This window comes from Drosophila montana, unplaced genomic scaffold (genome assembly GCF_035044405.1).
Source record: "Drosophila montana isolate Dmon_TW-CO22-7 unplaced genomic scaffold, ASM3504440v1 contig_2438_1, whole genome shotgun sequence".
NCBI lineage: Eukaryota > Metazoa > Arthropoda > Insecta > Diptera > Drosophilidae > Drosophila > Drosophila montana.
Window position 1 is genome coordinate 32,568 of NW_026997315.1, and position 23,656 is coordinate 56,223.

The window sequence follows — 23,656 nt, forward strand, 5'->3', positions numbered from 1 at the left end:
AGAGGCATTCTTTTTTTTAAAAAAAAACCATGCACGGACATAATTGCATAGTTTTAATTGTTCATTTGTTTCGCTGATGAGGTTTTTAATATATTCAACAAAAATATTACGCATACGCCTCGTTATGCCGTAGAGAATTGCGTCTAGGGCCAATTAACAGACAATATTCATTTTGTGCAGCACTGCAAATTAATTTAAATATTTAAAGACTTTAATTATTTTTAACTACCCAGCCCAAACCCCAAAGCAGCCACGCAGTCAACACAGCAGTCGGGTATGGAGCAGGCAGCCGGGACATGTGTGCCTCATGGGCCACACGGGCCAGATGGGCCACATGGCAACATGGCAACATGCGACAACAGTCAAACAGCCAAGCGTAAACTTAACTGACAAGTGGAGACTTAACTTCCATAACAAATTGCATTCCAATTGCACGACGAGCAGTCGCCGTGCCGTCGCAGTCCTGACAGCAGCGTCCTGTCCTGCCACACTGAAGTCACAGCCATGAGGCATACCATAAACACACACACACACACACACACATGCGCGCTTAACCACACGTAGAACGCCATTGCTGTTAATTTAAATTGCTTTAAAAAGCTTCAGAGATGCAGAAATAAATGCAAATGCAAACTCGGAAGTTCAGTTGATTGAGCTTAAGATATCCTTCAAGTATTTACCAACACTGAATATTTCTATTATGTAAAGAAATATTTAACTAACAAGAAAGTTTATTATTGCTAAATAGATTATCCCAATGTAAATTACAACCTTGTTCAACTCACAATTAGCTTGTATTTATAACTTTTATTAATTTAAGTTAATTATAGCATTATATTTTATTTATTTACAATCAGCTTTCTTATACAACAATTAATTTGTTTTACATAAAAAATTGAAATTCAAGTAATAGTAAGTATTAATAAACTACTTTTAGGAACGTTAACATGTTCTTTTAACAAGCTGTTAGCAGACAGTGGGCTAACATTTACTCCGTCAAGCAGCAATCAGAAGGATGCCTTAGTTTGGCATATCCTCTTCGCTTGGAGTACAGGGTATAAGAATAGCGACTACAGCTGAAATTGTAACAGGAGCAGCTCCTGCAGCGCTCTTGAGTCGCACACACGGCCAGGCCATGCACGAAGTAATCCTAAAGGGTGTGAAAATATGAATGCATCCAAGAGTATCCACCATTGTAGACGGGGAACGCTGAAGACGCGAAGCTGTTGTGCCACATAGCGCACAGCAAAAAAATAAAAAAGGAGAAGAAAATAAACGAGCACACACTGAAAAGAAAAACAAAATTATGTATTATGCAACTTTGCAAGTCGCGACAGACCGGCACACAGGGCGCACGCTGCCTCCTTGGCGGGAGGAGCGGGTGCGGCAGCCACATTTGCTCCTCAGTTGCCAGCTCAGTTGCAGTTTTTCGTTGGCCATGCAAATGCCATGAAACTTTGTAACCCCTTCTACACAAAGCAGCAACTCATCCTTACCGCGGTTAGACGCGCCACTTACTCACAAGAGCCTGCCAGCTCCCAGTTTCCTTCGTCCTCGTCCTCGTCTCAGACTCGGTTGGGTTTCTGTTGGCGTTGCATAAATAACTTAAATGATTTTGGCAGCTGCATTTGGCTTTCAATTAAACCAAAACTTGCTGTCTTCATATAATTGCTATGCAAACAGAAAACAATTAGAGAAACACCATTTCGACCGAAATCTTAACACGCTAATTAACTAATCAAGCAGTTATATAGCTCCCACGCTTTCAAGGAGTGCATATATATATAACGTGGTTGAAAGTGTGCAAATAGAAGGGTTTCGGAGTCTTGGCGCATCGAAAGATACATCTCCTAGAATGAGGTAGCTGAAATAGCTATAGTTTTGACGATCTTTTCTCTGTTTATCCCAATCGGTTGAGCAGTTCTCAACTGGTAATCCTTCACAGATAAAAAAGGGGTAATCATCGAAGAATAGACTATGTTTTATAATTCTTAAATGGTTCTAGCTACGAACTGGATCGAGGGCTTGCAAGTCTGAGTCGTTAGCAAAGTCTATTGATGATGGAGCCGGGAGGTTCTTAATTTAGCTATACAAACAAATCGATATGGCAGATGTTCTATAAAGTATAAAAGTATTTTCTATACGAGTATAAAAAATTATTATTCTGCCTAGTAAAATTATATAGAGGCCACTAACTGCGATTCAATAAGTAAAGTTCATAGTTTAAGGCCAATTTCTATGCTATTTATAATTCCACTATTGTACCTCTACTGACTAAGAATCAGATAAAAATGGCCTTTTATTTTTATACCTCTTTTTTTTCAATTTATCTCTACCAAGAAAGAGTATTGAAATAGTCTGTAATAATTGTGGCTTGCTTCCAGGCTCCGGCGAACGCGACAGGCGTCATAAATTTTATTGATCAAATTGTAAGCGAAAACTTTTTGACAATTTTCAAGTGGGCGTGGCACAATCCTTTGCCCCTACAGCGCAATCCAATTCATGGACGCAACTTTATTAAAATTCAAGGCGACAACTGCGCCGCACAGTCGCAGTAAAAAGAAAACTGCCAAAGAAATAATATAACAAAATAATATTGCTAAGAGGCTCCCGAGAATTTTAAGCTCTGTGTCGAAGCGGCATAAAGAAGAAAACACACATGTGGCACTGTTGCCGGGGGCAGAATCGATTTCATATTGAAGCGAAGCAGCTTCGAGCAGACCGCAGGCAAATGAAGATTCGGAGCAAGTGGAGGAGGAGCAGCTGCCTCGTCGCACTGCGGTTCAATTCAATGATTTGTGGCCTGCGGGCTGCGTCTTAATTTATCAACATTTTGCCGAGCTCACTGAGCAAGACAATCTCTGCTATTAATGTGGGCGGTGGGGCGGTGGTTCAATCCTCGTAACGAAGTAAGCGGCATTGCTGTCTGAAAGTTTTTCTTTTTTTCTTTTTTTTAAATAGTTTTGAGTTTTGGCAGCGCGAGCTGTGCAAAAGTTTTTGGCCAAAATAATTTGTATGCTGCTGCAAACTAACATGAAAAGTTTGCTTAAATTTTCTATTTTTCCTCAGCTTTTTCTTTATTTTTATTTTTTATTTTATAAAATAGTCGGTCTTCTTACTTAGTCTGGCTGCTGCGGGTGTTAACTTGTTACGGCACAAATTACGCTTCGACAGTGGCTTTCTTGTCCAGTGCCTTGGTTCTTGGGAGTGGCAGCACACGTGACCTGTGACCCGGTTGCCCTTTGACTGGACACTCGCCTTTATTCCATGGCGCCTTCGCATCGGTGACTTTTGTGTGATGGATTGTCCACCAACTATGTAGATAGTTTCACTCTGGTTACATCAAACGTATATTTCTTTCTTTTCCTTTCTTTTTTTTTGGGCAATTGCCATTGAAAGCGAAAGCACAAAGATGTTGGCTCAACTCGTTGTCCTTTGGTCCTTTGTGTCCTGGCATTGCTGCTGCCTGCCTGTTGGAATGTGAATTGTGTTGACATAGCGCTAAATTTTTCAGTTACTTTTCTGTTTGCTCTTTTGCCTTAAACTCTTTGTGTGTTAAAGTTTTCCTGGCGCACATTTATTTGAGGTAAGGACTCAGCCACTGTTAAAGGGCACGCCATTGTGTCAAAGGGTGTCAGACTGGAAGAAAAGAATTTGTGCAAAATCAACATTATAAATAACGAACGGAACTACGCTTGTCTCTGAATAAACGAATCAACAACTATAATTTGACTGAAAACGCGATTGTAAATCAGTCGAATTAAATAGTTTTTAAGTTGCGTTCTTTTATTTGACAGCCACAAAACTAGAGTGAAGGATATTTCTTTAACTTTTGAGTACTTAATCAAGAATAAATGCAGGAAGGAAATTTATAAATTTCTGGCCCAAATGTTTGTCACCGATTTATCGAAATAAATTATTATTCGTTTCCAAGGCTGCAAATTTTTAACTTTATTGTATTTTTATTCCAAAAGGAATTTGGTAAATAATCAATATTTGTATCGATTTTTTTTAATTGCAAAATTGTAAAAAGGATATGTTGTCATGGAATATCTCTTTTATAAAAACAGCCTGTGCTTAAGTTTTGCATATATTTTGTTAGTTCTAAAGTAAACGAAATTAGAGGAAGTTGCATTTGACTTACAGTTGATCTGTGTTAACTTAAATTTATAAAATTCAGATGACAAATTAACTTTAAGCATGAAAAACGTATCAAGTTGACATTGTTTATTTAAAAAAAATCTATTATATCTAATATATTTATTTGATTAATTAACTATGAGATCGAGTTCTATTATGTGGTATTCCTCCTAGTTTTATAAATACTATGAACAATTCGATCTGCCATGTATTTTTTTTATTTACCCTATGCTAATTTACAGGCCAAATCACCTTTCTATGCGCTTCTCAATAAATTCACTGATTAGATTCATGCCCTAGGCACTCCATTATCAGCCATGGACCTGCCATGCATTTACCCTATGCTTATTCACAATCGAATGCTCCTTTCTACGTGCTTCTCAATAAATGCACCCATGGATCTCAAAACAAAAGCTCTTGTTCTGCGATGTCACTTAGCATACTTCAATTTAGGTTTTCACGTGCTGCTCATTTCACAGTTTACAGTTGGCAAACATCCTTACCCAGCCCAGCCAATTTGTTTGTCTCAGTGTTCTGCCTATTGCACCTAAATGGGATGCTGGAAAAGTTGTTAGACTCTTTACCGTCTCGCATCACAAAGCAGCCTCATTTACCGCTAATTTCACGATGCTCCTCCAATCTCTTGGCATAACAAGCCGGCTAATGCCGCACTTACCATTATTGCCACCAAGGAGCTTATGCAGGCATTTGGTCCAAAACTTTAAAGCGCTTCCACAAATAAATACTAGTAAGCCAAGCAGCGACTCAATAAACGCCCTGAGATAAAACAAAAAAAAAAACAATGGCAAACATCACCTGAGCACAGTTCCTAAGCGCTCTAAACTCCCTGAACTTAGCGTAAACTGGAGCCCAAACCCTTTTGTCAGAGAGCATCAAAAGCAAATCCCCAAATGAACCAAACGGCGCCAACTCCATTGAAGCGTTCAGTTTTTGGAACTCCAAAATCAACTGCATACGTTTAGGAGGCACGCTCTGGTACATAAAGCCCGCCAGGCTTTTTATGGCCAACACGAAAGCTAAACTTTTGCCATGGGAGTCGTTCCTTCAAGTCTCTGGCGTGGCTCGTAAAATTTTATGCGTTTTTTGCGACCGAACGTTTTGGCGTTGAAAATGAAAATTGTTACTACACGATGGCAAAAACATGACCAGAACCCGAACCAGAACCAGAACCAGACCAGGAGCCAGAAACAGAGCCAGAAACAGAACCAAGCCATTCAAGTCAACTCGAGTGGCGACGAGGACAACAACAACGACCAGGACGACGAGGGCGACGAGGACGATGACGATGATGTCGCCTGCCAGACGTGGCACCCATTGAGGGTTGCTGCTGCTGTTGTTGTTGTTGTTCATACCCAGTACCCATTGAAAATGTGTAGAAAGGGCATATTGTTTTTGTGCGCATGAATGTAATTGGTAGATGGAAGCATCTCTAAGCCCTTAAATGATATCTATTCTTGATCTGAAACACTGCAAGGACTGTAGAAATCTATTCGGCTATACCATAGGAAATAGTTCGAAAGTTATTAGTATTTAGTTTCTCGAATTTATATTTTTAGTATTCCACTAATTTAATAATTCCCTAATCCCCCACAAATTAAAAAAAAAATTGCTTACCAGTTGGTGCCAGATTTTGTCCTGCAAATTTCATTCAGATCGGACCATAAAGACCGAGGCTATTCAGTTATACATTTCCCATTGTGCGTCTGAGGTTTTGTGTTTGTATGTTTGCTCTGCGCAATTTTCAGGGTATCTCTTAGTAGAGCTCACTCGACTAATGTCGAGCACATTTTGTTGCTGTTGCTTTTGTTGTTGCTGATGTTTTGTGTTCGCTTTTTATGACTTTGGGGGTATTTATTTCACTTGAAACGGTACGTAGAACACAGTCGCCTTGCTTTCTGGCTGATGTTTCATTTCTGCTCGCTGCTCTTCTCTCTTCTCTCTCTCTCGCTCTCCCTCACTCGCTCTCTCTCGCTCTCCCTTACTCGCTCTCTCTCACTCTGTTGCCCGTGCGTTAATGAGTCAACACAAAGGCTCAGCTGTTTGGTTAATGCATGTCCTGCCCATCCCGTTGCCACCTTGTTTTTATTTTATATCCCTTTGCCAACACTCGGGGTGGCTTGTTGCCAAGCGTTTTGTTTCAATGTCGCCTTTGTCTGAGCTCAAGTCTTGGCTGTTTGTCTATATAACCGCCGGTTAAATCTCAGCTCAGCTTTAAGACATGGATCGCTCCAAGCGCTCACCTGCCTGCTCCTGCTCCTGCCCCCGCCCCAAACTCATTTTAGACATTTCATAATTTCCACTGTTCCAGACATTAGCCACGCCAACTGAAACTGTCAGGCGCTTTTGGCAGTTAACCCTCATTTAACGCTAATTAGTTTCCAGCTCCTATTTTGTGTATTTCAATGACCTTTTCGCCTTAGCAGCACTTCCACCAATAAGTTGTCATAATATCTCAGGCTGTGCAAAAGGGCATCAGTGCATTGAGACAGCTGATAATGGGCTAATGTGACTGTGAAGCCAATCTATAGGGATGCTAAAGTTAAGGATTTAAATATGAAAGTAATATCTTTGCAGAATATCATGTGAGCTGGAATTCCATGCTCTATAATACAAGACATAAGCCTATCTATAAATAAGCTCTTGCTTGCATTACTTACATTAATTATAATAATATCATTGATAATGCGATTGAAACTAATCAAATTGTCAGGGGTTTAGTACAAAGCTAAAACCTCTGCCACACCTTTTTGTTAGAACCTTGGCTATACACTTTTTTTCTAATCTCAAATGTGACAATTAAGTTTGTTAGAATTATGTTATATGTTGATATTTATGTTAATTAGAATTTCGTTTATTTTTTGAATATAAAACAATCTTGATAATCATCCCTCACGCTGATTAAGGTTGCTAAGCTACAGTAATAACATATTAGTTGTAAATAAAAGAATATTAATCCAAAAAAATATAAAAATTATAATAATTAAGTGTCATTTAAAAAAGGCTGAAATAATATTTTCAGCAATTCAAATAAAGCGATTATTATATTTTCTTATCAATTTCGTTTCAGGCTTCAATTCTGGCTTTAATTATTATATTTTTGGCTTCCTTTAATTTGGGAATTTGGCATTCAAATTGGTATATATATATATTTTGCTCTGTATACTTTTTAAATTGTTCCCAAGCATTTGCCAACAATTTAAGAGCAGGTTTCTTCTTGTATATTCGACAATTTCTTCCATTGTCACTTCGCTCGACTGAAATGAACAGAAAAGTGTGAGGCCCTGTTGGAAATTAAGCAAACATAATCTTCTAATAATAATCATAAAGTGGCATCAACGTCAACGAATCGCCAGGCTGGCCCAAAACGTGACTCTGATTGCCATTGGGGTGGTTACATTTGGGCCACGCCCCGCTTGCCTCGCACAGCCCTCGTAAGGGCGAGCGAAGAAATATGAAATGTTCTGCACATTTTTTTTTTTTATGGCACAGGTTTGACTTACGCAAGTTGAAACTAATTTAATTAAATTTATACGCTCGAGAAAAGCTTTGCAGCCGCGGCGCGTGGCGCAGCCGTGGGGGCTGCGGAGCGATGGGCGTGGCTGGCTTGTTGCACACTGATTTACTGAAAGTCTGCAGTAGAATATTTTTAACAGCTGAATAAAATAATTAAATTAGTCACACGCAACGTGTGGGATTTTGTCAAGTTTTGATAAAGGCAGACAACGTTGAGTTTGACTCCAAATTGGGTTGGGGTTGGTTTCCCATCTTGTTATGAGTTGCCGCTGCCGCTGAACATGTTGCACATGCAACGTCAATTTTGTATCTCTGTTCGCGGCTCCAGCTGAACTTACCCCTTTCATAAATGCAGCTGCTGCTCATTTCGCTTGGCCTAAAAACACAATTCGAAAACTTTGTCAAAACTCTGCCACACTAATTGCGCTGCAAATGAAAATGCTATAAAAACCGGGCCAAGCAATCAAATGTGCAGCCCTAACCCCAGCCCCCCCTTCCGCCGCCAACTGACAGGAATATGATTATGCGGCGGGAGGAGTCGGTAACAAATGAGTCTGCGATGTGCTTCAATTATGTGCCAGGAAGTTGGCAGGCGGCTGCAAAACTTTTGCCTTCTGATGAATGCGAAAATATGTTTTCGGCGACTACATAATGAGGCTCTGCCCCTCTGCCCCTGTGCCCCTGTGCCCCTCTGCCGCCTCCTGCTCCTTGGTGGAAGCTGCTAGTTGAAGTTGCCTGCGGCCCATCAATCTGGGGCTTTGTTTTTTTTTGTTTTAGTTTGTTTTGGCAACGAGTTGAGTTTGCAGTCAATTGCCGAGTCACTTAGAGCTCGCATACAAAATGCCTTAATTTTGCGCGTAATTTATTTGCCAAACATTTACTTTTAGCTTGCATAAATTTACTCGTCGTATGCGTAATGTGTAATTTATGTCTGAACAGGTAAAAGGCATAATAAAGTGCCATAGGTCAGCTGGGGGACACATACATTTCGTGTTTGTGTCCGCGTGTGTGTGTGTGTGCGGCACACGCGGCGTATGAGTAATGCACATTTTACGCTTCAATTGGCAAAGCCATTTGCACTCGCGCTCATACATAATATTAATAAATTGAATGGCATTTTTGTATGTGAGTATGTGTGTGATATGTAAATGTACAAAAAATACTGTTAAGCTTAGGCTTTTGTTGTTGCAGCTGCCGCTAACATGGCCAAATACATGGGAGGCAACAACAAAAATATTGCGCATACGCCACATGCGCCAAGGCTTCATGTATTTTTCAACAATTTCATTTTTGAACATCAGCCATGCAAAACACAGAATACGAACGTTGACGTTGACGTTGAATTTCAGCTGCATTTTGCATTGATTTATTCATGGCCGCAACCAGGCGGGATGCAGGCTGCGGCAACATAAGCTAAATGTGTTTGGTTTTCCTCTATGCAGCTGGTCAGCCATCTTTGTTTTGTCTGTACCGTTATTTATTGGTATTTTTATTCTACTAATTTCTCATAACTGTCGGCTGGCAATCAAATTAAGGTCCTTGTTAAGCCAAGTGCACGTCTAAGATTTTCAAGATACCCTAATATAAATAAAGGCGGCTGTGAACATGTTGAACTTTCGGTCAAACATACACACAGGTCTCTACAGAATTGGTTAAAAATTTAGTATTTGCAAATACCTAAGTTTAATAAAGTTCCAAAGCGTCTTTATATATAGAACCAGCTGATACTAACTTCTAGTCAAGTATTCAAGCCCAGAAATATTAAAATATTAAATTTCTGTAAGTTTAAGATATTCAATAAATTTTGATAATATATAGATTTAATATATTATTAATTTAAATTAAATTAATAATTAAATTTATATTTATTCTTTTAACTTCTCAAATTACTTTATTTAAGCCAACTTCGTTGATATCGGATTATATCGAAGATTTGCCTCAGAAGCATTAATTAGGTCCATATTTTTGTTAGCATATTTTTCATGACAGAAATTCTGAAAGACTGAAAAATCTCATAAGAAATGCAAATATTTAATTAAAATTTTGAACTAAAAATATCATTTAAAGTCTCTTATTTTTTCGATGCATAATAAAATTAAAACAAATTTTATATTTTTTTTTGTATATTAACTTCCTTGTATTTAAATGTTAAGAGTATTATCGATTCGTTTTATTCAAAGGGGTATGCTTCCTTTTTTTTGGCACATTTCCTGGGAACTGTTCAATCAGCCTTTGCGCTTAGGCATTTGAAATTCATGGCAGAAAATTTGTACGTGCCAGGAAATGCTAAACAGCCTATTCCTTGGGCCCAAAGCTTTCCACAGCTGCCCACAATTGGCAAGCAGAAAAAACGCCAGCTCATTGTATATGGTGTTGTTTTTGTTGATTCAAATGCAAATATCGCTCGGCTGGCTGCTAAGGTTTTTCGCACGGCAAACTTTTGCGCAACGTAGGCGCCGGAGCCTAGGCAACTTCCGGCCAACTTTAAGCCCCAATAAGCTTAGGCAACTTTACGGTTTATTGCCATGTTGTTTTGCCAGGCGGCCTGTAACCGAAATCGAAACCGAAACCGAATTCTCAATCCGACATTCAATAGATGCTCATTTTTCAAATCAAGTGAAGTGTGAACGAACGGGCTGCCAAATCGCGGCAGTGCTCGAAGGGCCGTCAACAAATTTGCCACGCCAAATGAAATGTCTATAAAAAGTAGTTACATAGCTTAACAAGGGGCCGGCAGCCCCAATTCAGGACACGACGCCCCAGTCTTAGCTCGAGTGGGTTGTAGCAGGTTATTTTGCATACCCTGTAATATGCAAAGATTTGAAAAAGTTAAAAGAGAGAGAAGAGAGCATCAGCAGATACATCAAGTAACATAAACTTATCTGAAACTACATCTGGATAATCTCAGGAACTATATGAGCAATAAATTTACTAGACTTTTTAAATTATAATCTAACAAATTAAATATTTAAAGAAGAATAATAACAACATAAGGATTATTTAACAAAAAATCTGAAAATATATAAAAATTAAAAAAAAGTAAAGTAAAGGCAAAAAAAAAAACTAAAAATTAAAGTTTTGCCCTTACCAAATCCACATTGTGAAACATATTGAATATTAAATAATCTCTTGGGTTATAGTTCAAATATATTTCAAATTGCTTTTAACTCCAACTTTATAGAGATTTATCTTGCGAATCTTGCTGTTCGATCTATTGACCATTTCTTCCTTCTAGAAAAGATATTGCAAAATATTTGCAGAGTATCTTCGAGTCGACTACCACTGGCTAAGAAATTCCTGTGCTATTTGCATTTCGGCTTTGGTCTTATATTATTTTTTGTAAGCCTTGTCGCTTTTTGGGTTAAGCACTTAAAATGATTTCGAGTTTGGGCTTTGCTTATTTTCTTTATTTGCGTTTATTATTTCATTTAAATGTTTTGTAAACATGCATCAAAGCTTAAAATGCTAGTTATAAATTTTTTACGGCTTACATGCTTATATGCCTATTTTAATGTATTTAATGTAATATGTATGTTTGTATAGAAAATTGATGTATATAATATGTTTAAAAGTTGTCACGCTAAATTGAAGTTTGGCTTAAATGTTAATTTCAAAATGAAAATACACGCTGTGATTAAATTGTTGTGTATTTTCTGTAATTTGCACAAATATTTTATGTATATTTTGCGTATTGCTTAAAATTTTTAGGTAATAAAATCAACTTAAGCCTAGCATAATCCTATATTCATTGGGTTAGTTTTGAAATATTTCTTGGAATACCTCAAATTGCCAAGACTACGGCTATAAATGCTTCAACTGGTTTAAATGCAAATGTTTGTGGCAGTTTTTATTTACATTTTTGCTGCATATTTTATGCAGCACCACGTATGTATGTAAATACTTTAGAGAAGATATCAATGCTTATGGTTTATACAATTAAAATACGTACATTAATTTTAAGTTACGATTATTACTACGCATGTTGAACATGCGCCTAGCATTTGAAAATAACTCAGTTCAATGCACGACTTATCCTCGAAAATGTATCAAACTTAACTTAAGCCGGTTTTTATGTATGTGTGTATGTATGCATATAAATGTATGCATATACTAAGAGAATACTACAAATTATATTTGGCGTAGTTAGCAAACTGTTTCTTGCTTCAACGTTTACCAACACTAAGTCAGTCATCGGTCTGGCAACGCCGGCGCGCCTACTTCTCAGCAGCTTGCATGGCCTTGCTAAGCGCAGCGCCCAACTGACTGAAAGATGGACGTTCCTTGGGATTGGCCAACCAGCAGGAGAGCTGTGGGGTATGCAGAAGAAGAAGCAATTAATAGATAGGACAACAAATTAATTAGCTGTCAATAGTTGAGAAATGCGCCCGCCTGCTTTGTACGTACCAAAATCTCCTTGAGGCAGTCTGGCGTACCCTCGGCCACGGACCATTCCAGTGTATTGGCCAGTGCACGTTGTACCACCTGCTCGTTGGTTAGATCCTCGTGCGGCAGCCTTGTGGCCTGATTGAAGAGCTCCCACACAACCACACCAAAGGCAAAAATGTCGCTCTTGGTGGTATACTCATCCTCCTGTATGCACTCCGGTGCCAACCAGCGCACTGGCAGCAGCGTGTTGCGATGCTTGTGATATTCGCGACTGTACTTGTCCTTGCACAGGGCCGGATAGGCGACTTTAACAATAAATTCACTGGAGATGACGCAGTTGCGAGTGGCCAGGTCTCTGTTGGAGGGTACACAATAAATTTGAAAAATAACCGATTAATGACTATCACTAAGTTATATCTTAACGATTGATATATTGAATATATTGAGTTCCCATCAGTGGACAATAAGTTAAATTCAAGTTGAGAAATTGACTACATCTCGTAGAAAATCCGGCAAGGTTAGTATATCTATTTAACGGCCTACACAAGCCGTTTTCTTTTGCATGGTGGCAACACTGCAATTGCATACTAAATTTAGCAGCTAGTTTATCTGGCTGTTAAATCATTAGTACAAAATATATACTGTAGTTCTGTTTTCTTTTAAACTCCTGCCTAAAGATCCTAACGTAACTAACTAAAATATTTTTTTTTGGTTGGTCTTACCTGTGGGTGAAGCGAGCGCGATAGATTGCATCCATGCCGCGGGCTATTTGGTAAGCTACGGCCAGCATCTGGCTGGTGGTTAGTGGCGGCGGCGAGGATGTGGCTGTGGCCGTGTTAACTTTTCCGGCGGTGGCCAATAAGAACTGTTTGAGGTCACCCCAGTCTGTGTACTCGAGCACCATGTAATGTGGATCCTTTTCGCGGCACAGGCCAAACAGACGGACGACACCCTTGTGCGAGATGGCGCGCAGCAAGTCCAGCTGGCGACGGAATTCCTGGCAGGCCTGTTCGTCCTTGACCTTGTTGAGCGCCTTGACCAGCACCAGTTGATCGGCGGCAGACTCGGCTGGCTCGTGTTCCTGTTGTTCCTCCTCCTTAATTTCCTCAATGTCATCCATGGAGGTCTTCGAGCGTCGCTTCTCATTCAGAGTACTCAAGGTGGTGCTGCCGCTGCCGCTGCCGCTGGCCCCGCTGCCATTCTCGCTGTTGCTATGCTGCTTGTCCGCGTCTGCATCCTTGTCGCCTGGCGAAGCGGCTGCCACCAGAGACGCCTTCAGTTTGCCCACAAACACATCGCCAAATTCGCCGCGTCCAATTTGAATTAGTTCGCTGAGACCGGAGCGTGGCAGCGCCAGTTGCTCGTAAATGTGGGCGGATTTCTTGGAAGCCTTAGACTGCTGACTGCAAGCGGTATCATCGGATTTCTGTGCATCTCCATTGGCGGCACGGGACTTGCTGTGGCCGTTGCGTTGCTGCTTGGACAGGCAGGGTTCCTGTTCGTTGCTTTTGCCCGGCTCCGCCTGATCGCCGCCAGCCTCCTTGATGCTCAGCTCATTGAGCCGCGCCTTGCGTGCCTGCCGCCGATAGCGGCACCACAGCATCAGACCCACCACGAGCACTATGTAGGCCAGGGCAACGGTCATCGTGATGAGTACGGCGCGCGTCACAAGGAAACCATCGCCGGCCGATTCTTCCGTAATGAAGCCATCGCCGCTGGCGCGCACCAGCAGACGCACCTCCTCCCGCTTGAGGCCTGCACTGTTGCCAATGGTGCAGCCATATTTGCCCTCATCCTCCGCCTGCACATTGTGTATGGCGAGTGTGCCGTTCTCCAGGAAACTGAAACGCTGGCGATCCGTGTTGTTCTCGCTCAGATACTGTAAATCCTTGTCCCATTGTATGGTCGGCTTGGGATCTCCAATGGCCTGGCAGTGTATGACAGCCACGCCCTGCTCGGCCGTTTCGATGGGTCCCACGGGCGCCACACTGAACCTGGGAGCGACCACCACATTTATGGAGACAGTGGCATTAATCTGGCCCTGACTATTGCTGGCCAGGCACGTATAGTTGCCGCGATGCTCGGCGCTAACATTCCTGAATATTAAAGTGCCATTGATGTCGTCCACGTGTTCGGGCAGAGAGCCATTCGCCGCATCCTGTGCAGATAAACAGAAGGTACATGGACTATTACAAACCAATTTCCAAACCCAGCTCGACGCGTTTTCATCTAAAATGCAAAAACCTTGACAGGAGCAGGTGGGTCTGTTGACCGAGGGGTGCGTTTGTTTTAGACGAGACGCAAATGAAAAAGCTTTGATATTTTTTGTTTTTCACTGGACAATTTTTCCGGCAAATGGACAAACAGTTGTCAAAATTGGTTGCTCCTCGCACAACAGCTGCAAACAACGCCAAAGCGAAGAGGGAAGGGGGAATTGAAAGAGGCTTGCCGAGGGTTGGGTTAGCTGCCAGTTAGCCAGCTAGACTCAATAGAAGTTTTGCATATGAAATGTTTGTTGATAGAAACGTTTGCACAGCGTCGCGCTGCGTTTTTTTCAATTGTGATCCCAATCGAGGGCCGAGCGAAAAGATTTAAACTGGAATAGTTCAGTGAAGTGGAAGCGACTTGTGACTTGTCATGCGAAAAAGTATTATTTCATTAGCAATGAAATCTTAATTATGCTTTTAAATATTAAGGAACATTTTAGAAAAATTATCAGTAATTATGCACAATTCGATTCACTCGAATTTATATTCAAATTTACCTAAATATTGTTAGCGGATATTTGGCTGAGCTTCGTCTACGAATATGAAATGTCTACAGATGAAATTAAAAGCCGGGCAACGCCGCATAGCACTTGCTAGTTATATTAGACAACTTTTACAGAATTGATCACCCGAGAGCTATTGCCAGCTACTAATTTGCATATTGGACTTTGGTTTTGCCGTCTCTGTTGTTGTACGCTGCCGGACACGTATAATTCTCAAAGAGTTATAGCAGCAAAGAGGTACTAATGTGCTTGAGCAGGGGCCCTCATTTTATTTTCCTTCGCACGTTGAATACATTAACCTCTGCACTTATTTATCAACCATTTGCATGTCGAACCCTTGACTACTCACCCTCAGCCATTGCACCTGCGGCGTGGGAGTGCCCTGTGCCTTGCAGTGCAGCTTGCCAAGTGAGCCGAGCTCCAGATTCTTAGAGGTTGGCTGCGGCATAAACTTGAGCTGTTCAATGACCTCCAGTGTGCCGGGTGAGGAGTTGACTGCCGCGTGCCCCTCCAGCTGTATTTGGCACATGTACTGGCCCGCATCGCTGGCAATAATGCTGTTGAAGCTCATCGTGCCGTTCTGCTTATGCAGCACCAGGCGTCCGTCTTCGCGCAGCAATGTATCCTTGCCATAGTCGAGCGCCAGGCCAGGAATTAGTGCCTCGCCCAGTTCCACGTGTCGCAAGATTTTGCCATCCTTGCGCCAGCGCATCTGGACGCGTTGATTCTGCAGCTCGGCGGGCAGTTCATAGAGGCAGCTCAGGGCTGCCGAGTCGCCCTCCTTGATAATCAGCTTGGCATTGGGTCCCTGAACAATGCGCAGACCTTCGGGCGACGGGGGCAGCGACAGTGCCTGATCCATGCCGCCAGAGCCGCCGCGCTTGCCGCGACACAAGAAGACCTGCTTGCCCCACGAATCGGGCAACTTCTGGTTCTTCTTTAGCCTGGGCAGGCACTTGGCCACACCGAGCGAACTCGCCTGATGCCGATATACATAGCCCTGCTTGCTCATCACGCGTGCCGCCGCATTGGACGCAATGCAGCGATATAGTCCATCATCGGCGCCGCTCGGCTGACGGACGAGCAGTCGATGCTGCTGCAGCTCCACGTTCTGCCAGGTGCTAAGCTTTGCGCTGTCCCGATACCATTCAATCTGCAGCGGCTCGTCGCCGGAGGCGCCCTCCACATGGCACTTGAGCAGCAGCTCGTTCCGATTGCTGCCCAGCAGCTGCACGCTGGCCGAGTCCAGATCTGCAAAAAAGGAATGCAATCAATAAGTGGGCATAGCCAAGGCATATCAACAAATTTCATTTATGCAGTTAACGCGCTCAAGAGCGAGGGCTGATCCTAAGCTTATGGCATATTTAATATTAATTATTGATACTGATAAAAATGAAGTAAACAGTTTTTTTCCCCCAGATTCATATTGAATTACCCATAATCTCTTTGAAATATAAATAATAATAATTGCTGCGTCCAGTTTTGCACTCGTCATCGAAATATTTTGACTAAATCTTTGTTTGTGTTGTCTCTTAAGAATTACAAATATAATTATAAAGAAACAGAGTAAACAATCAGATAGAGGTTCAGTGAACATACAATAACATTGCTAGAAATTATGTTTCAATCAATTATAATATTAAAATAAATACATTGTATAGTTAGTTTACTTTAATCAATTATCAACGACTCTTTCAGGCCTCGCAACTAAATCGCCCAGCATTCCATAAATATGGTTAATATATATCCGCAAGATACATTCGGTTTTAATGCATTTCTTAGCTCGCTGTTTAGCGTGAAATTCGCTTTTTTGCTTCTTGTCCGCTGCATTAAGTGCATTTTATAGTCAGCCTCAACGGGCAAAACACGATGCGGCAATCTTTGCTTTTATCGCTGCCTGGTAGCCCATTTGAGGCGCAGAGGAAGCATAAATTGAACTGTCAGTCAGTTGCTAGGGTCGGACTCCTCGTACCCTCACTTTGGATTTATGTAAATACTTCGCAGCTCTGCATATGTGTGCAAGCAGAAGGTGCTATAGACGGGAGTGACCGACCAGGCGATGCCCTGTAACTAGGCCCCACACTAGGCGTAGACTTGAATATGGCTTCCAAAAGTGTGGATATATATCAAAGCCCCAGGCTATATCTCCGATAATATTTCGACTTGAATGTGGGAAAGTTGTACAAACCTTCGTATTCGTATTAAATTTGATATCTATGGCAGCATTTAGTTTCGTGTCATGATCAAATATTCTCAACTTATGTTCGATTCTTATCGATTTCGTAAAAACAAATTGAGCTATAAGAGGGTTGAATGACATCTGCTGCCTGCTATACTCATTTTTACAGGGTATAAAAAAGAGGAAACTTCTTTTTTTTCGCCTGGCCGTCTGGGCCAAACAGCGTGCTGGGGTACGAAATGTGAACGAAGAGCGAACGGTACTTGGCAACAATTGCAGCATGAGAAAACATTTTGTGGCAAACGCATAAAAAGAAGAATGTGCAATGCCCGGCTCCAGGTTGAAATAATATTTTAGGGCGCGCTACTGGGCGTGGCAATGCTGGCATAGAATTGCCATAGCATTTGGCTTAAGGCACGTATTTAATAATCCAGCCCCATGCTAGGTGTAATATCCACATACAGTAAATATGTGCACATAGCGAAAAGATCCAGTTGCATTTAGCAGGCTTCGAATAGTTAATTAAATATAGAACTGTAATATCAGATTTCCAAACGATTGAGTTCCTCGCAGAGCAAAGTATCTACGAGATATTATTGAGTAAATAGAATTATATATCTGCATGCAACATAATGGGAAAAACTTTCGTATCTTTTCTGATTGAAACTACTAATGTTAAAGGGTGTATAAAATTTATGTTGTATTTTACAGATACTTTTTAATATATTAAGTATTTTTCTCTGTGAATAAGAGTATATTATTAGTTCAGCACTTAAAATATGCCAAAGTATCTATGAGATAGTTGTGTATCTGTTGCACCTATCTAAGCTAAATATTAGATACAAATAATCAAATTTCATAGAAACTTAAATTATGATGCAAATAATTTGGCGCATCTGCTCTGAAAACTACAATTGAGCCAAGTCCGCATTTCCCTGGATTGAATGCTCATTTTCTCCTGTCGGATGCGCGCTGTAATAAGTAGTCTCCAAATGTAAAAGCACAGCTGTGCACTTCATCTTCATAGGTTCTTGTTTGGCTTTCCATTAGATACTTTTTGCATGTGTGATGTCTAAGTGCCAATTAGTTCACTCTGCTGCCATTTTTGGCCGTAACATTGTACGTAAAGTTATTGCCGCTGGGCAACGTGGCCAAGCCAAAGTATCTGTCAGTATGTTGTCGCCAGCCGACGTGCCACTACACACACAAACACACACACACACACACACACACACACAGACACAAAGCGAAAACAAATACAAAAACAAATACATCTCAAACTTTTGACACTTCCTCGACGGAGCTGTGGAACCCGAGACGGCACAGCAATGTTTATTGAGTTGTTGCTGTCGCTGCAAGTTGTTGTTCTTGTTTGTTTTTTCTATGCCACCAAATAAGTATCTACAAATATTTAGAGGCATTTCTCGCGCTGCCTGCCGCTCTGCTGAGACAAACAAAGTCAAAGCCTAAACAAGATTTATGTGCATATGTAAATTTTCTAACGCGCCCTCCAAACCGCAGGCAACACGGAAATAGGCCCAAACCCAGTTCCAGAACCCGGCTGTGCTCGCTGGAACTGGCAAACATTCAGATAGGCAAAGCAAAATATCCATAAAACATATATCAACCATTTGGCTGGGCGGCACCGGAGGTGGCGGGCAGGTTCATTTTGTTCTTGAGCATAACAAATATTTGTATAGATAAAAATGTATACTTTATAAAAATTATGACGGAGTCATAAGTAAGAGATAGGATTCAAAACGCAAATATGGAAATACACAAAACATGACAAAAGAAATTTTAATTTAATTATATATCCACAAGCAAATAGTTATAAGTTTTTTTGCATAAAGTATTGCAGCATTTTTAATAAACCTAAAATTTTATTTATTTATTATTATTATTATTAGGATTAACTATAAAATTTTTATAATTTAAATAATACTATATCTAATTACCACAAAAAAGAGCGCTAGCGTCCAGGCCTAAAATTTAGAATTTTTTTAAGCTTAATAATTGTCAGAAAATCCATGTTTCCGGCTAAGCCGCACTTTAAACAAGGCCTGGAGCAATAAGAGCTCTGGCTCTGGGAAATAAGAGGAAGTTCCAACTGTAAATCAAACTAGACTAATGGATACCAAGTCGCTAATTAAGAATCGTCTCATTGGGTTGATGAATGCTACGTCAGCAGCAACAACCCGATGGGCGCATCTGTTAGCACCTACACCGAACGCAGAGTGGGAGGAGCTGCCACTGCTGGGGAAGGCGACCATCAGTCACAGGTTGCATGCAACGGTGAATGGGGGAGCTGGCAGACAACCGAGGCGGTGAGGTTGTTAACAGAAAAGCAACGGTTGCAACGACTCCCAAGTAAACTAATTTGTTTAAACTTTGCTGAAGGAGCTGGCGTGCTATTCGCCAATTACCTTGATTTTTGTTCCAAAGTAACCAGCGGTTGCTAGCTCCGACGGAGGTGCGATTCTACTACGTTTTTTTTAACAGTGCACAATTCGCAAGACGTTCTGGAAGACACATTCTAACCATCCAGGTGGAATGGACGAATGTCCGATAGTTGAATAATAATCGATAATAATAATAATAACCTACCAGCAAGAATTCTGATAAGCAATTTAATTGTATTCACAATTCAAAACAACGTTTAGCCTTAAAATCTAATTCATAAGCCTGTTTCTTGGCAAAGCAAATAAAACATATCAAAAATAAGCCTGGCTTTCCTTATCTCTAAATTTGAGTTCTGGTTCGAATTTTCTTATTTTAAAAATAAATATTGCCAAAAAGCTTTCTACTTGCCAAATATTCTACTGGCCAAATATACTTAGCAAATTTTGGGGTCTAGTTTTAAAACTGTACACAACAACATGTTTAGTGTTCGATTTGTAAATAAGTACTGCATATATATGTATGTACATAAATATGTATAAGCATGTACATGTACACATGCATATGCATACATACATATGTATGTACATATGTACATACAGGAATAATGAGTGTCAGAACTTTTTTGGGTTCTTTCTTAGAATGAAATTCGCCGAGCAAAATAGCCGGCGCCAATGATAAAGATCAATTCGGAGCATGACATTTGCAGTACACACACACGAACGCATATACTGTACATACACACATATATGTATGGGTAGTGCCTGTACAGTGTGCACACCATTTACATAGTGTCATCTACAAATGAAGATAGAGCACATGTTTGTGCACACACATACATATGTATATATGTATGTACATACGTTTGTTTGAAAATGTAAACCCTTATTTGCAAGCATCGTTTGATTTAGGCTTAAGCTAGTTCGGTTAATAGGAAAAACATTTAAAAATTACAGGTTCGAGCCAGTTCGGTTCAAACCAGTTAACTGGAAAAGTTGTTTTCCTTCGTTTTTATAGTTATTTGTGGCAAAAAGAATAGCACCGCACAAAACAACACCGGGACTAGCTACACACTTTTGTAAAGTTGACGAAGAATCATTTTCCATGGATAAATGCTACTGCTAGCTTCCCCTCATCTAGCAGCTTTCTTAGCCATAAAAAAAACTCTCAAAATGAAACTGCATTCGATGGGTTGTGATATAAAACAAAATTTATTTTAATTTTAGACATTTATTTGTTTGAATTTGTTTATGAAAAGGAAAATAAACCATTGTATTTATGTATTCAAAAGTCTACAAGACACATAGAAAACGTTAATCATCTTCTTCAGATGAGCTGCAACTGTCTTCACTTTCATCATCCTTCAGATTCATCTTGCTTATAAGCCCCTCAAGGCTGTCATCCTTAAATTTCTCCACATTTTCCAAAAAGTTGTGGTTTGCCTTACACTGATCGATGATGAACTTAAAGTGGTAATTTTTTTCCAGACTTATCGGATTACCAATTAGTATCATCAGCACCTTAGCACGGGAGAGCAGCACGTTGATGCGACGTGGATCGGACAGGAAGCTTGTGCTCTTGAAGGAACTCACAAGCGATGCAATGATAATCGGTTTTTCACGTCCCTGGTAGCTCTCCACAGTGCCAACTTCAACATTCGGATGCCCTCTTAAACGAAGCATACGCTTCAGAAGATTGCGTTGGGCCAAATATGGAGTCACGACGCCAATATCCCCTTGATCGACCCTTACGTCACCAAGTCCCTCCTTGAGCAAGCTCATCACATACCAGCAGACCACCATTGCCTCCAGTTTATTGAAGCTGCTGGTTGAATTAGTTTCGCTCTCCATGGCGCCCTTTGTAGCTTGAAATAAAATGGGAAACTTTCCATTTGGCAGCAAGCTCCACTTGGCGGCTTGGTTAACCTGTGACAGTGGGGCCACTGCCAATAGCTCATTATTGTAATATAGCTTGTTGTAGATACCAACAATCTCGGGATGCGCTCGGAAGTTGCGTCGCAATCGTGACTGCAATGTGCAGTCATATGCACCACTGTCATCCTCTTCGTAAATGTTATGTTTCATTAGACGCTCAAAAAGCGAATGATCCAATCCTAATGTCACAGCGCGACCGCTCTTTACGTGCGGACCCAACTGCTTGTGATCCCCGGAGAGTATGATGTGGCATTCGCGACTTTTAATGCCCGCAATGGCCATAGCTGTCTCTGGCTCTGAGGCTGAGGCGGCCTCGTCAATGAAAATGTGTGTAAATGTATGTGGACTCTGGCCAGCTCGCATGCTGGCTGTGCACAGCGTAGCCACGACGATTCCACAATCCTCCAATTCGATTTGCTTTATGTATTTGCTGGTCTTTTTCTTGTTTGCCCGAAACAGCTCGTAGTTGGAGTACCTCAGCACCAGCCGATTCATGGATTTAGCGCTCTTCCTAAATCTTGTGTACGAAACCAAGCGCAGCAGCACATACTTATGGTGGGCAAGTTCCTGAAATCGTTTATCTTTTTCAATATACTCGATTAACTTAAAGGCAATCGTGTCGCATGCTGAATTCGAGGCTATTGTTACAAGGATACGACTTTTCTTCTGAAGGTACAATTGTAGGATGGCTTCCACAATCGTTGTGGTCTTGCCGGTGCCTGAAATTGATTTCTGATTGATTAATCATTTCACCTGGCGGACCTGTGCTCAGTCACTCACCTGGGGGCCCAAACAGAACGTAGGGTGCCTGCGGATTGGGCCCTGCGACAATCTGCTGTACTGCTTTCAACTGTTCTGGATTTGATGCTATGTTATTGTTGAGCAAGGGGAAGCTTTTCAGTTGGCTTGGACATTTCGGGATAGTCGAAAGTGGAAACAGATAGCGACGCGTCTCTGGGGATGTCGACAACAGGTTTAGTGCTCGATACATTAGACGAAACGGGATTCGCGGAGAACGAAAGATCACATCGAACTTGTGGTTCTTAAAGTTTTCTGGTGAAATGACGCTGTGGCGCCTGCGAAATACAACGCATTCTTTCGTCGCTTTGGAAACTATATAAGCCAAACCGCTTATACTCGTTAGTTTCACAATTCGTTCCCTTGGCGTTAGCGAAGCTTGCAGAGTACCGCTGGGCAGCAGCAAAACTTCGTCTACATAGGGTATCAATATTGACTGACTATTCTTTTTAGGCAGCGGAATGCTACAGTTGCCGTTTTTAGTCTCTTTGATCGAAACGTCGAACTGCATGAGCTCTGCGAATGTCAACATTCTGGATATATCCTCAATGCTGATCAGCGTCGTGAGCACGGAACAGACATTTTCGATGCTTAATTGACGAGACACCAAGTAAGACGCAAATGTAGCATCGTTTTCTCCAAGAATTTCGTCGGAAAATTTAAGCTCCAAGGCACGCAACATCTTCTCGATAGGTGCGTAATTACTTGGCACGTTCATTTTCTTGATGGTAAAGTCAATTTAATCGTTTACAAAACAGATTTAACTATAATTATTAATAATTTGCAGCGCGACTAAGCACAGACACTCTATCACACTCAGCTTGCGATCGCAATTGAAATTGAACGGGAATCACAAAATTCAACTTAAGCAAAAATTTTACAGATACATACACGCCCGTGCATATAAATATATATGTACATGTATGCGTCAGTTGAGATTGAAGAGAGACAAAATGCGCTCTCGCCGCGTAGCGAACGATATTTGAGCGTAGCGCGTCATACCCTACAAAGAGTTTTCGTTGGATCGTATACATGCAATATTTCAAGCAGCTGAAAACGTACAGCAATAGCAACAACACGTAACGCATTTATATAAAAAGATCCATTGCTTCTGTGTATTGTGTAAAATTATTTCAAGATAAAGCATTTTCTTTTTGGATCTTATTTGCATTGCCAGAAAGTTATAATGGCTCGATTTGTTTCTAAGTAACTAAAGAGTATTGTTTAGAGCACTAACTATACAACATGCAGATGGGACAGCTGAAACAGAAAGACCGCTTTTGCTCGGGTACAGTAATCGCTGACTCGCTCACTTGCTCAGAGAGTTAGAGAGTCATATGCTTTGTTGTATGGTAAGTGCAAAAGCAATAGACACACATACATACATATACAAATATACATACATATGTATATTGTTTTTCTTTGGTGCTTGAGTCAATATGAGTTGCATTACAATCGCGCCTTATAAGTGAATTTGTAAAATTATTATGTACCAAATTTAAAAGATAAATATAA

The 23,656-nt window shown here is 40.9% G+C and overlaps 2 protein-coding genes across 2 annotated transcripts; both read right to left on the bottom strand.

Annotated features, from left to right (window-relative positions):
- Positions 1–11,494: 11,494 nt before the first annotated feature.
- Positions 11,495–16,091, bottom strand: otk (off-track). The gene is made up of 4 exons (XM_064681970.1): positions 15,180–16,091; positions 12,783–14,218; positions 12,079–12,415; positions 11,495–11,981 (listed from the first exon to the last, which is right to left on the bottom strand). Exons 1-4 carry the CDS (start codon positions 15,840–15,842, stop codon positions 11,889–11,891), a joined length of 2,529 nt encoding a protein of 842 aa, XP_064538040.1. The 5' UTR covers positions 15,843–16,091; the 3' UTR covers positions 11,495–11,888.
- Positions 16,092–20,601: 4,510 nt separating this feature from the next.
- On the bottom strand, positions 20,602–22,963 carry LOC135428181 (putative helicase mov-10-B.1). Its single transcript, XM_064682013.1, has 2 exons — positions 22,124–22,963; positions 20,602–22,062 (listed from the first exon to the last, which is right to left on the bottom strand). The coding sequence occupies exons 1-2, from the start codon at positions 22,857–22,859 to the stop codon at positions 20,723–20,725; spliced, it is 2,076 nt and encodes a 691-aa protein (XP_064538083.1). The 5' UTR covers positions 22,860–22,963; the 3' UTR covers positions 20,602–20,722.
- Between the last annotated feature and the right edge of the window lie 693 nt (positions 22,964–23,656).